General features: G+C 32.4%; 1 protein-coding gene across 1 annotated transcript in view; it reads right to left on the minus strand.

Moving 5' to 3' along the window:
- The window catches only part of LOC106461152 (ral GTPase-activating protein subunit beta-like), a 64,262-nt gene extending 50,229 nt beyond the window's left edge, over window positions 1-14,033 (minus strand). Inside the window, exons 1-4 of the mRNA XM_022388018.1 lie at window positions 14,016-14,033; window positions 12,401-12,613; window positions 2,307-2,505; window positions 1,504-1,665 (exon numbers count right to left, since the gene is read on the minus strand). Of these exons, the coding sequence (XP_022243726.1) occupies window positions 1,504-1,665; window positions 2,307-2,505; window positions 12,401-12,604 (565 nt within the window). The 5' untranslated portion in view covers window positions 12,605-12,613; window positions 14,016-14,033. The remainder of the gene's footprint in view (window positions 1-1,503; window positions 1,666-2,306; window positions 2,506-12,400; window positions 12,614-14,015) is intronic.
- Window positions 14,034-14,986: the final 953 nt, after the last annotated feature.

A 14,986-nucleotide genomic window follows, 5' to 3' on the forward strand; every position in this document is an offset into this window, starting at 1 on the left:
TCACTGCCATCAAATCTAAGTTGTAGTTTGATTTGCCACTTCTCGTTTCCATCTTTTTTTTTCTTTTTCGGACCCACTCTCTGACACCAATTTGTTACTTATCTGCTTGTTTGATAATTTCCTTAATTTCTGGTATAAATTCTTTCCGAGGAACTTGAGCGACACAAGTCCTTTTTTAATTAAAACTAGTTTATTCTTTCTTGATACAATTTTGTAATACACTTAACAACTTTTATAACACACACGCTATAATTCACAGTGATTCACACACTTTACTTACGGTGCCTCCTGTTTGATTGACACAATTATCTCTATCTTCAATCTATCTGCATATCTCTCTATCTATGCAATTGCGCTGGTTTTTCTCACCAGGCTTATATACTAAAAAAAGAGGGAACCTCGAACAAACTAGAGTTGCCAGGAAAATTCATGATCCTTCCAGAAACTCCAGCGCACATGCTCTCAGCATCATGTGACTTCCGCTGTCATAACAGTATCTTAAATAGCAAAAGTTTTAAAATTCAATATAATAAAGAGTGCATGAAAGCAAACCTTTTTACCAAAAAATACATACACTTCACTTTCGCAAAGTAATGTTTTAAAATCCTACAAAATAATCAAACTACCCTCCACATGTTAAATTAGCATTAAAACTGAAACTTGCACTGATGAATGAAATATATTTCTTATGAACCAATACAAAGCAAGATTATAAAGAACTGGCTGAACCAGATAAGTAATCTCATGATTGGTTTGAGTTAGACAGCCATTTCAACTTTACCACCATAATGCCATGAATAATAACTCAAACGAGCAAGAAGGTCAGTGGGAAAATGAGTGAAGCTGATACCAAAAAAGAAAGGCATTTATTGCCATGTAAAGAACAGATATGTTTGCACCAGATAAAACAGATCATATGCTATGACTCAAACATGTAGAAGGAGAAGCATGTCTCATTTCAGGATTAATTTTTAATTTCTGTTTTGACTTGTATCTATGTTAGTTTCTATACAAATAAAAGATATGAAGGAAAGTTTACTATCACCATGGAATAATGTTAATGATTTGCATCATGATGACTTTAGTTCAAAGTGCTCACAAGTCAGATTTTACTCTACTTTCCACACTAAAATGTATATACAGAAAGTCACTGAAAGCTTGTTGAGGTGTGCCCTAACTCTACCCACTGAGAACAGCATTGATACAGCTACATGCAAACATACTCATCACAACCATACTATCCTGCTGCTTATTTAGCTACCAACAATTGAGGAGAAAAACATCTTCAGAAGTGAAATAAAGACAAAACAGATGTTGTGTTGAATTTAAAGTATATTTATACCATTAATCTATTTATATTGATTAAACAAAAACTAATACTATCCTTTCTGGTTGGAGAATAAATATTTGTGAATAAATGTAAATATTAAAAATTTATGTAATAAAAGTAAACCTTTCTTTCATGTTAGAAGATAAAGATAATTTTACTTTTAACAATATTACCTTTCACCACAGGTGGAGCAAGCAACATATCATTTGTTGCTAGCAAAAATAATAACAACGATTCCCAGGTTTCTCGCTCAATAATGGTTGATTCTGCTGCAACATACTGAATAGTTCTTAGAACTCTATGGCACAACACAGCTTGCTTGTTTATATCAGAAGCTGCAACAGGAAAATAAAATATTAGAAAATCTTTACATAGCAGTACTATAAAATCAGTATATAGAATATGCATGGATCTGCCAATAGTGGCTCTAAAGTAAATAATTATGGAAATTTTTTTTTTATCTCATGCTTGAATAATAATTACAAAAAATTAAAATACTCAATTTCTGCATAAAGTCTATTAATAAAATTTATAGACTTACATACAAAAACTAAAAAAAAAGGCTATCCTGGCATCCCAAAGCCTATTCCTTTGGCTTCTGGGGAAATAGAAAGCCACTTTCAAAAAATTAAAAATTTACTTTGCACATATCACTTTACATACTGAACATAACTTGTGTAAGAATGAGACACAAAGCTGTAACTAAAATAACAGAAATCAATAACTTATATCAAAGTTAATCACTTTATATATAGATTACATCATAATTGCTTCTAATAATAATATCTTGTATAATAACACAGGACATTCCATACACACTTTTTATTGGTAAATAACAAAACTTTTAAACCATGTAAAATGGTACAATATTTTATAGTAATTATTTCTTTTAACTATACAGAAGTGCAAGAATTATTTTATCTTTACAAAAAATATATTCTATGTAAATTGATATTTTTTTAATGTTGTAGCATACCTTCCTCAGACCTGGGAACAAAGAGATTGTACAAATGATGAAGCATTCTTCTAACATAGTTGTTTGGGTCTTCACATACTGGTTTTGGAACACAAGCTTTAGGTTTAGTAAGAGCCAGGAACCACTCACAGTAAACACTGACACAATCTCGAATTGCCTCATGTTCTAACATTGGTAGGCTTAATCCAAAGCAGACAACCTTTAAAATATCAAATAGAAATAACAACAAAAAGCCTTTGTATTACATATATAAGGTATTTTTGTATTACATATATAAGGTATTTTTGCTGTAACAAATTATTTTAAATTAGCTCTTCTGGTTTTACTTTTACTTAGTTTATTCATGACATTACACAGTAAAATAGAAAGTGTAAGAAAGCTATCTTAATCTTCTTTCTGCCCCCTATACACTGCTAAAAAAAATTTAATGCTCATTGCACCGGTCAATATACCCTACATATTTTGTGCCACTTTTGAACATGTATATAGCATGCGACCACCCTCAAATAGTATTGTGCCATGTATATTGACACAGATAGTTCCCTCTCATTTTCCTGCTCAATCCTCACTTTCGAGATTGGAATGATCTAATATGAATCACACCGGCATTGAGGAGGAAGGGTGAAAAGTATGTGAGAGGAAGTAAGTACCTATCAGAAATACATTTTCAGTGTAAGAAAATTTTAACTTCCAATACAGTCTTACCTCCTCTCACACGAAGCTAGAATCCCACATTCAAAAGGTGGAGAGGCTGGTGTAGGCACCTAACAGTGAATCCAAGTGGAAAGCAACTGCCTAAAAATAACTGGTGTGCTCAGAGATGAAATTACAGCACATATGCGGGGCACAACACTACTTCTGGAACAGGTATGTTCTTCGTCCCATGAGGAGGAAATGAACCTGACACAGGGGAAAAAAAAAGATGTGCACAAACTTAATTCATTCTGAGAGGTTTAATCCATAATAAAAAATGGCACAAGTTCGAATCATCCTCCATCGCACAAAACAGACAGGAAAACATTCAGCTCCCTAAGATGAAAAGCTGCTCTATGAAACAAAACCTTGATACCCACATGAGGAAAAATGGCAAGTCAAGGGACAATTTTCCAAAATATAATGATGAAGAAAAACAACTAGCCATGGCTATGTATCTACCCAACCTCAACTAGACAGCCAAGGTTCCATACCCTGTCCTTGGCATTAGGAGATTGAGGATCACTTAAACACAAACAAAATTAGAGTAACATAAACACTGTGGCTAGGGCATGTGGACTACATGACATATATGTACATCAACCCCAACTTTAAGCAACCTGAATTACAAAAAGGAAAAGCACTAAGCCAAAATCAGACAAACAGGCCTAAAACATTCACCCAAGAAGAAGTGATTCACAAAAATAGCATAACTTCAAAGAATGAAAGACTATTGGTTAAGTAAGACTGACTAGATAAAGATCAAATCTACTTTGAAATTTATGATTACTGGTTCACAACAATCTTGTTCAGAACTTAATGTGAATAGCCCACAAAAATAACTTCACTTTTTTCAGCTTATCATGTACACATAAGTGCACATTTTTATCGACATTACTCATGATTGTACATCTGTATTGTTCAATCCAATGTTGAGTATTCTTGAGAAATGTCTGGCCAGAAGTTTGTCTATATACTACAGCTTATTGCCAAATAACATGGCAGTCTAGTTCACCGACTTTCCCACAAACATAACCTGCTAATAACCAAAACCTTGACAACAATACAATTAACCTGTTTTTTATACTTAGGCATTGTCTCTTTATTCTCATAGTTCAGTAGTTATTATCTCCTCAAAATATTTAAGTTCATAATTTGAGAATATTCTGACACTTAGCACTTTATTTAGTTATGTAACACAAAACATGTCCTAGTAATGATTATTATCCCATTAAAAGTCCTCTCAATAGCTTAAGAAAATAATACAACTCACCTCTTATTACATTTAGTCACAGTTTCAGTAGCTCTTTGTAACATGGTAAATCTGTCCACTAATTATCAATTTCAAATATTTCAGTTTGTGAAATTCGTTATACGGGATATTGTTTTACATAGTAACAGTTTTTCATTCTTCTAACATTAAAACAGTTTACCACCTCTAAATACAATAGTTGCCTCCTGTTTTACTGCCAGCAATATCATGTGGAAGCACGAGATTTGGTGGGAGCCTCAAGGCTAGTGGCAAGTGAAAAAGTTCACATATAAAGGGCAGCATTGAATCATGTTAGGCTCGATGTGACAGGTGGTTAGGTATTGTGTCAGAAACCACTGTTAGGTGGTTGATAACAATGGTACAACATACCTTCTTGTAGTCATAACTGCTTGTACAAGTGTCACAGGTTATGTTTGTCATTGCTATATTCCTCAATCTGAGCCTGTCATGCTTTACCTTGGTGCACTGCAAGAAGTACACATACCAGATTTGGGTCTTTCAGCTGATCTTCCACAAAATCCTTTAATGTTAATTGTGACATTCATTCACTAGTGAAATCTCATACTGTATGGCTTTTCATCACTATGGCAGAAATGGTCTCAACTCCCACAGTGTCCAAAATCAGGAAATTTAATGAACAGACAGAGTTTCACAAGTTGGTAAGACAATCCATCTGCTGTTGGTTCTTCCTGTACTTTTTCACTGTCAGTCAAAACTGATAGTCTTGTTTACCTTGCTGTTTGCCAAGGTATAGTTTGCCTCCAATGAAGAAAAGTCTACCTTTCAAAAGCACTTGAGTTATAAAGCTTTGTTTTTTGTCTTAAATTGAAATACGTGTTTCTCTAACATCATCAAGGTGTACATACTTCACTTGAATGTGACCCAATGTTCCACATTCAAAGCAGACAACTTGCTCCCCTCTTCCAGGACAACATCCTGGTAGAGGTATCAGTGTCATATTTTGCAACATTTAAATCACGGAAGGGCAAGGACAGCCCTGTATATTCACTAGATGCCAGAATGTATGGATGGTTAGTTCACCCTTGACTGGCTCAAATCTAGTGTAATATGGGTGGCTAGGTGGAACTGTCCAAGACAAAATCCACTGTAGCTTCTTCCTCTCTGGTTTGAAGTTACCATTTCATACATCATCACGACAGGAACTGCTTCAGTAAGGGTGAGAAGATCACTCTTACCTAGTGATACTGCATCATCTCAATGGGTAGCCCTTTCACAAACTTGTCAATGAGGATATCCTCATGATCCACTGGGGCCATTGAAGGTTAAGTCTCACCATGAAAATAGCACAGAGCATTCATGTAAATGGTGAAGCTTTCTGTGGTACCTCTCTTCTAAGCCTTGAATTCTGCTTGAGGAATTACTCTAGTTGCAAATCATTCAAGTCTAGGGCCAGACCATCTAAATTTAGAACCAAGTGTTTGATGGCCTGTTACAAAGTCCATCTATTTCAGTCAGTTATCTGTTTGTAACATTTTACAAATGGTTCAAATCCTTTTTTCCTGTACCTTTAGATGGAATGGTTTGTTTTGCTTCATTCATAGGAACCATGATTGAAGCCACATTCTCTTTCACAGCTTTCTGCCATCATCTGACCAAGATGTGCATGACACTATAGGCAAAGCATTGTATGGTCTCCCTTGGACTCCAACTCTCTGATGAGCAATAGGCCCCTCCTCTAGAGTGGCACAATGATGATGTGTATTTGGCAGTTCATCCATTATCTATTCATGACCCCAGCCATGATCAATGACTATTTCAGCATTACACCACCTAGCTTGGAGAGGCTCACCATTTCCCCATGATCTATTCACTTTGCATTTTGTGCTCACCTTCTCACTCACTGGAAATGTTACACAGACTGTCCCACTTAGTTTCAGAATTGCCAAATGCCACACCATCTAGATGATCCTCAATCATCCGTGTTTCCTTTGCATTCAAGTTGATCCTCAAAGGAAGCATATAAACAGCTGTTCTTGTTGTACCAAATATCAGCAGCTCATCTATCTGAGAAGTCAACTTTAGAGATTGTTTGTTTTTTGAATTTCACACAAAGCTATCTGCACTAGACATCCCTAATTTAGCAGTGTAAGACTAGAGGGAAGGCAGCTAGTCATCACCACCCACCTCCAAATCTAGGGCTACTCTTTTACCAACAAATAGTGGGATTGACCGTTACATTATAATACCCCCACGGCTGAAAGGGCGAGCATGTTTGGTGGGACGGGGATTCGAACCTACAACCCGCAGATTGTGAGTTGAGCTCCCTAACCACCTGGCCATGCCGGGCCCAACTGTAGAGAGATAGACGTCATGAACTTGATTGCATTAATGAAAGTCCTATATCCAGAAGAGAAATTGTCCTGAATCTGACAAACATCTCCTCCCAGTGATTGACTCTACCTCTTGGTCATAAAACCTTCTAGTTGTGGAAAATGACATTTCCTTCAACTGAGAGCCTTTTTAAACCTAAAGCACAAGAGTTCAAGTAGTAAAGTGCAGTGCACACTTTGGAAGAAATAGCAAACTTTGTCATACAATATCCTGCAATAACAACACCAAAATTTTCTCCTTCCTATCCATTCCGTGATAAATTCAGGTAATATCAAGTTGACTTTAAAGATATGAGATAGGTCTTCTTAACTCTCTGTGTAGTGTGGGGTCAAAGTGCACATCATGACTTTTACTCCTTCCTATCCATTCCGTGATAAATTCAGGTAATATCAAGTTGACTTTAAAGATATGAGATAGGTCTTCTTAACTCTCTGTGTAGTGTGGGGTCAAAGTGCCCATCATGACTTTTACAGAGTTGCATTCAAAATGTAATTAAATAACTTTACTATCAATGTATGTCAATAAACTTAGCAACAAAACATGCTTGTAATCTAAACTTTAATATAAGTTATGTAATACCACACAACTTATGTGTGTTTCAGGATGTCCACCAGTTAGATACACCAATTGTAGAATTTGAAATATGAACCTCTCACTTTCTTTATTTTCTGAGATATCAATAAATTTGCTATAAACACCATGGAAGCTTCACTAAAATCTTCATGCTTTTGAAAATATGTAATCATTCTTCCTTAAATGTCAATGGTACATATTTATAACCAATAGAAAGGCTATTTTGTGAACTACACGAAAGTGAAGACTTTATGTTAATTTATTTCAATAAAAGGCACCATTTCTTAAGCATATTTTGAGTTAAGATCAAAGTAACTAATGAAAATTTTTAAACCTTTTTGTATCATACATCATTTAGAAAGGCAAACAAATTACAGTAGTTTTGATGCATTCTATTTTACTGTTTGAATTATTATTTGTGTTTTAAAATGCATATTTTAGAAATACATGATTTATTTTTTGGACAATCAATTTAGTGAGAAAAAGGCAGAGTTAATAAATACCAGCATCTGAAAGCAAAAGGCCTCAATTCTAGAGTAAGAACTAAATTTCTCATTTATTATGTATATGTTTTATTTATTGATATATATTTTTAATAAAATAACTAAAACTTAAAAATGAAACACTTATTAAATTATATAAAAAACTGACAGGAAAAAATAAATAAAATGTTTTGCCCTGAGGAATGCATGAGGAACATTTGTAGTTAGACTTCACATGATATAACCTGAAATTTTATTTACCCTACACTATCAATCCAGCTGGGTGATTGAATGATATTTAATGTTATTCATAGTAATTAGACACTTTTCAGAGAACAATAAAACTAAATAAAAAATAGATGTAAACTGTTAGAAGCCTGAGGTTGTTTAGGATAAATATTTGTAATTTTCTGTTACAATTTGAAGTCATTCTATAAAGAAAAAAGGGGTACTTTAGATTTATGTTTTAGTTTTTTTGGTTGTTAAAAAATTGGTCAAATGGACCTAGCCCATATGATGTTAGAGCAAAGAAAATAACAGATAAAATATGAATTCTGACTAAAAAAAACTTTCAGTTTTCATTTATGAGGTTCTAAAGGTTATTAGATTCTGAGTCAGAATGACTGAAGTAAATTCAGAGGCAAATCTTCAGTTGGAATACTTTATTAAAAATCAATATTTTTTCTTGTACATCATACTTTTAATGTTTAAAAGGAGCTTACCAAATTTTGTGAAGATACACAAAGTAAATCTTGAATTACAAAATTCATGGTAAACATTAATTCTCCAATACAGGCTTGGTACAATGGATTAAAACTGTGCACAGAGGGTTAAAAACAGGAAAATTTGGTTAAGATGCCAATTATAAAGTAATATTAAACCTCTGAATAACAAGGTCATGAGAATAAGTGAAATAGAGAGTAGACACAAGTGAAATAAAAAATGAGAATTCTTCATTGTAGTAGATGTAAAACAAACACTTTTATCAGGATTCTCTACATTCAACTGTTCAAAATCCATCCATGGCATGAAAATGACTAAATTCAGCATTTCTTAGTTCATAAGAAATTCTGCATTTATCCAGAGTGACTATCACTACCCACATGGCTGGTCATTTTCAATGAAACATAGGTTTGGCTGTAACCCTAAGATATCACCCAAATTATCATTGGAGATCACTGCTGTTGACATCCTTGCACAACATTCAGTATTGCAGCAATAACCCTCAATGACAGAACAGGTGTTATCTAATGGAAAATAACAAAGGTAGATGAAATGAAATCAACATGATGGCATTTTCTGTCATGTGTTATGTGAAACCTGAACATATACAGGATAAAAAATAAATTCAGAATAAATATTACAAGAAGATACAAATGCATGGTTTGTTCACACACTGCAATTTGTGTAGAGACAGAGATAATTACCTATTTTGACTTGTAAAATTTCAACTTAAAATTCTGTTAGCTTTACTAGTATTAACAGAGTACACCTTTGATGGCTTGAGCAGTTTATCCACCATCATGCTACAATTCTATTATTCAATCATGCTATTAAGTGGATTCCCATCTGTATTAAATGTGTGATCCAAATCATGATAACCCAAATTCAATGTTTTTCAGGTATCATAATTAGAGGTCATTTCCCAAATACATGTTCAACTTATCAACCGATTAAGTCATTTTGTAATATTATTTCATCACCCTCAATACACCTAGAAATTCCCAAGAATTTAATGTCAGCAGTGCTTTGTGACTTTCTCTAACCAGAACATCAGGAATAAATGCAATAAATTTAAGAAGTTGAAACTGACACACAAGTGGGAAGATTTACATAACTATAAAAAAGCTAGGGATTTAGGTTTTTAAAAAAAAGGAAATTTAGAAGAGCTTATGAGGAACACCTAGTTGATAATGATAAAATTAAAAGCAATTGTTTTTTAACTATGTTAAAGAGAAGCAAAATGTTAAAATTGGGATTGGCCCTTAAAAGAAGATGACGGGAAAGCTTTTATTGAAGATTAAGAGATGACTGAGCTTTTAAACATTTTCACCTCTTCTATTTTGACAAGAGAAGATATTAGCAATATTTCTACCCTGTTCATTTTATGGATAATATTGGATTTGCCTAAACTATTGTATATATTAATCTCCTGGTGCTAATTAGAAAGATTGTGAGATTAAAAATAGTTTAAATATCAGGGCCAAACAGGTTTTTCTCCAGAGCTTTAGAGGAGGTCAAAGATCAGATAAGCGATGCCAAAAAAACAATGTGAACATCTATATTGTTTTTAGGACATGAAAGCGTATTTTCAGTAGGCTAACTTTTTCTTGTAAAGGATTTTTCATTTATTAAAAGTGCATACCACTGCAAACTCAACCATATCCAACTGCAATCTACACTAAAATTTGTATAGTCTCCACATTTTATGTATGTGGCTTTCACAAGACTGTGATTTGTTCACTTTGATGCAAACTGAAAACATAGTACCATATTAACAATAAATGACAAAAGCTGATTGTCTCAAAGACTTTAACACTATTAAATTTTTGTAGGAAACAAAGATTTTAAGGGTCTGATGTTATTATTAGCAATTTAAAAAATTTCTACTTAGGTGAGTAAATTCTATAGATAAGGGAAAAAATGAGTGAGAACTTCAACTATACATAGCATGTTTAAAACCATTTCTAAAATAAATAATATTAAATATTAGAACATAATAAGTTGCAGTGCATAATATTTATGCAAAATGATATTTTATAAGCACAGTTATTTCTCATGAATTTTATACGATATGTGCTTATATATCTTAAGAAAGACAATGTGTAAACACCAACTGTGTTGAATATTCACTGTAAATGTCTCCATTTTAGTTACTGAAAATGTCTTTGTCTTTATAACTTATTACAGCAGATAAATATAGTTCATTTTTCTCTGATTTTTAGGTTTGAACCCAAGTCAAAATGCCTGAACTGTGTGATGTTGTCAATTTGCCTCCCCCAAAGAGAGTTCAAACAGATGAAGATGTTGCAAAAACACAAACATTTAATGAAATTCCCTAGTTGGAAATAAACCCCCAGCAAAAAAAAAAATGATGCAAATTACTGATAAACCAAGAAATTACTGAAGAGCTACTAAAAACTTTACTCAAACATGTTGGTTGTAAATGTCACTCCTGAGGAAAAATCCATTTTAAAATCATATTCTGTGCACTGCACATACCCTAGAAAATTGTTCCAAATCAGCTAGTCACACAATTTCTTAGTTATCAGATATTGTCTGCTTTTTACATGTTATCATTCTGTGTTCTTAGGTGTATTATTCAATTAAATAAAAAAATATTTAGTGTAGTAGTACCATTAGTACATAAAAAAAAGAGGGTTAAGTGTCATTAACAGTTGACAGGCAAAAAAAGATGACCCAGGTAAGTACATTATTTCTTGTTCTTCATGTGTATTCTTTATCTATTATTATTATTATAGAATTAACTAAAATGTAAAAATCGGAAACCTTTTAGGTTAGATTAGGTAAAATAAATAATAATAATAATTTTTCATGAAGTACATTAGTGAGTAACTCGTGAGTGGCCAATGCATTATGTAATTCAATAGGGTAATGTGAGCTACACATTTGCCAAGTAGTTTACAAATATTATAGTGGAAATATCAGTTACACACAATACAAAGGGCAATAAAACATAAGTAGAAAGAAATGTATACTGTTAAGAGTTTAAAACTATTTAGGATAAGCAAATGTAGTTTCATGTTACAAATTGAAGTCATTCTAGAAAAAAAGGGTAACTTAGATTTATTTAAAAATCTTTTTGGTGGTTACAAGGTCATTCAAATTGACCAACCTCATACAAAGTTATTGTAGAGAAAATAACAGATAAAATACATAGTTTTACTGAAAAAAACAATTGATATTAATTTAAGAAGTTTTAAAGATTATGCAAATAAAATTTGAGATTTTTCAGATGAAGAGAAGTATTTTTAATCTTAACACGAAAATCATTTGCACTTGGAGCAGTAACACTTTGACTCCATATATTCATGGAGAAATGTTTAGTGAAAATACTTCATTAAAAATTCAGATTTTTTTGTCTACAAATGACTCTTTATGACCACTGAAAGCTTGCACAATTTTGTAAAGATACACAAAATATATTATAAATTACGGTATCGAAAATATAAAGGTAAATTTGGGGTCATGAACTCAGATGATTCGACGGAGCCTGTAGCGAGAGAGTTAACTACTGTTTATGCTTCAGAGTATGTTAAAGTGCAAATAAATTGAATAAAAATATGAACAATCAGTCAGAAATTTTACAGAGACTTCCATTAAATATTGCTGATAGTAAAGCTATACACAGGTTTTGTTAAAATCAGACATGCATCCTATTGGGAAAGACTGAATGTCTGATTTTAGTCATGTCTACATATACAGGCTATGACTACATCCAAAATACTTTAAACTTTGGACCACCTACAGATTCATCTGTTTCACTGACCCTGACAGCACCTTGTGAATTTTACGTGAGGTTAATTGTTGTGTGACTGGTGAAGGACCTAATCAAGAGTTTGAATATTATATAGTACATGAGCTAAAGATGATAGTCCTTTAAGCTGAAAATTCTTTATTCCTGTACATTTAAGATATTTATATTTTACCCATCATAAATTTTATTTTGTTAGTATTCAATACCTTCACTTTAAACTTACTTCCATAGTCCATTGTACCTCTTTGTCTGACAACAAACCACTATGTTCACAATGTCCTGTGTTGATTCCTAGTGTAGTTACAAGAGGACGCACAACAGCTATCACAACATCTCTTCCAGCTGCCCCTGGAAACTTATTCAAAACACTCCATCGTAGCTTTTCTGCCTCAGTAGTTGCAGAAATTGATATCCATTCAGAATACATTTCATAATCCTGAAAGGAAAAAAACATTTTAAGATCCATTTATTCCAAGACATTTACTGTATCATTTCTAATCAATTTGCCTCATAATCCTGTATATAACAAGCTTTCTTAAGACCAATGCACTATCTGTCATTTATCAAATTTTACACAAGGTCAGATTTGTGATTATATTAAAAAATTTGTAAGTCACATGTCTAAAGCAAAAGGTAAATGTACCTGTACATTTATATATATATATATATGTCATCTTAATGTATTTCACAAAAATTGATTTTTATATCAATCTAAAAAGCTGAAAAAAAGTATGTGAATAGTTTAACTTAATATCTTAAAAACTTACTGTTTCATCAGTGTATGGGAAAAGATAAATTACAGTTAATAACTTGAATAATAAGAAAATGAAAATGCAGACACACTATGTGAGAGAACGCAAACAATATAAAGATGACTACTTATTTTTTACAATCTCAAAATATGACAAAATAATTTTATGTTAAGCATTCATTATGGGAATCCTTTTATCTTAATGAGTAGGAATACCAGATTTAAAACAATCCTGCTTTGAAAGAGTTTCTATTTTGAAAACCTATTCAAATAATATCTAACAAGTGTATAATTCGAGTAAAGAAATCCATTAATTTCTTTATGGAAATATGTAAAAATTAGATATTTTTTATAATCCTTAATGACTATAACAGAGAAAGAAGATTTAACTAAAGCATTGGGACTAAACAAGGTTTTCCCCTAGGATTTAAAGTAGATCAAAAGTCACATATGTGAGCCTCTTTCATTTTTAGTATTTCAAAGGACAACAGCAGGTGCCTGAAGACTGGTGAGTTGCTAATATTATTTCTGTTTTTAAAGGGTTGATAAGAGTTGCCCCAATACTAAACTTAAAGACCAGTTAGTCCTGCTTCTGTAGTGATTAAAATCTTAGTTTAATTAAATAAGCCTTACTATTCATTTAGTTAGAGATAATATAAAAGAAAGCCAGCACCAAATGGAAATCTTGCTTTCTAATATGTTTTTATATATACTCTACAAGATTATTTTTTCAGATTTTTCTTATATTTCTTTTCTACACAGGATCTACTTTAAATTATATTACCTAACTTAATTATTACAAGAATTACTTCTATGTTAGTTTAACTGTTGCTACCCTCGGTAGTTGGAGTGCATTTATACTTTAAATGAAATTATTCAGTTTCAGAGAAAAGCCACATTGAGCTATCTTATGAGTGTCTGGCGGTGTCCACCAAGGGGAATCGAACCTCGGATTTTTACGTTGTAAGTCAATAAACTTCCCGCTGCCCCACCAGGGGACAAGTTATTCTAAACGACTCAACAGAAGTTGTACTACTAAGTAATAGTCTCTGTAAATACAATTACAACTAATAGTAATACAACTTACAGGTAAAAAGGAAGGGCATTGTATCACTATCTGAAATGAGAAATGAAAATAACGTTAACTGTGAAACCATTTCACAATTCCAATGTTGTTCCGGTGTTTGTTGGATATATGTCGATTTTTAAATTTTATTTTTTACACGAGTTTTTTTTTTATCGGTGTTATTCGTTAAAAAAACAAACGAAAATCAGAAGCTCAAATCTTATCCCAGTTGTTTCAACTACAATAAGAACAGTACAATTTATATGAACTTACGACTGTCACAGTGTCAATAAGAGTATCTCTACGATATTTAGATTTCTTATAGATTCCTAACTCTAATAATTATATTCACTAACACGTGATGTAATTATATACCAGATATAGACCTGGCATATAAAGTTAAACCTTCAATCTTATTTTGACGTTGAGCCTACACCTCCATACTCCAGTAATTCTGCTAAAATGACGTCACAAAATTAAAAGGACCATTAAAAAATAAAAGGTGTTATTTTCAAAAAGCCTGAGAGTATTTGTCATAATATTGCATTACGATTAATTTTACTTATAGTATATAATTATAAAATTGCTTGATTCCAAGAAAATGTTGTTACTTTCTAAGTCGCTGTCATCTTACATAAATATTGAGATAAAAACAATACAAAATACTTAAAATTACCGAAGGCCACACAAGGGTATTAGTAGATAATATGGGATGTGAACTGATATTGAGAGCGAGTATTATGGAAGCAAAATTTCAGTCCTTTATGTTAATTATTGTTAGAAACTTAGGAAATTGTTTGTAATCCAAAATTATGCAGTTGCATTTAAGCATAGCATATTGCGAATTGACTTGTTATATTATTAATACAAAGTGTGTAAACATTATACAGATTTATTTCTTCATAAGTTTTTACTATAAGTTTCTGATTTAATTGGACGCGGGATGTATGTGAGGGACCCAATATTCTTTATGCCCAGGACCCCAAGAATTT

This window comes from Limulus polyphemus, unplaced genomic scaffold (assembly GCF_000517525.1).
Source record: "Limulus polyphemus unplaced genomic scaffold, Limulus_polyphemus-2.1.2 Scaffold906, whole genome shotgun sequence".
Classification (NCBI taxonomy): Eukaryota; Metazoa; Arthropoda; class Merostomata; order Xiphosura; family Limulidae; genus Limulus; species Limulus polyphemus.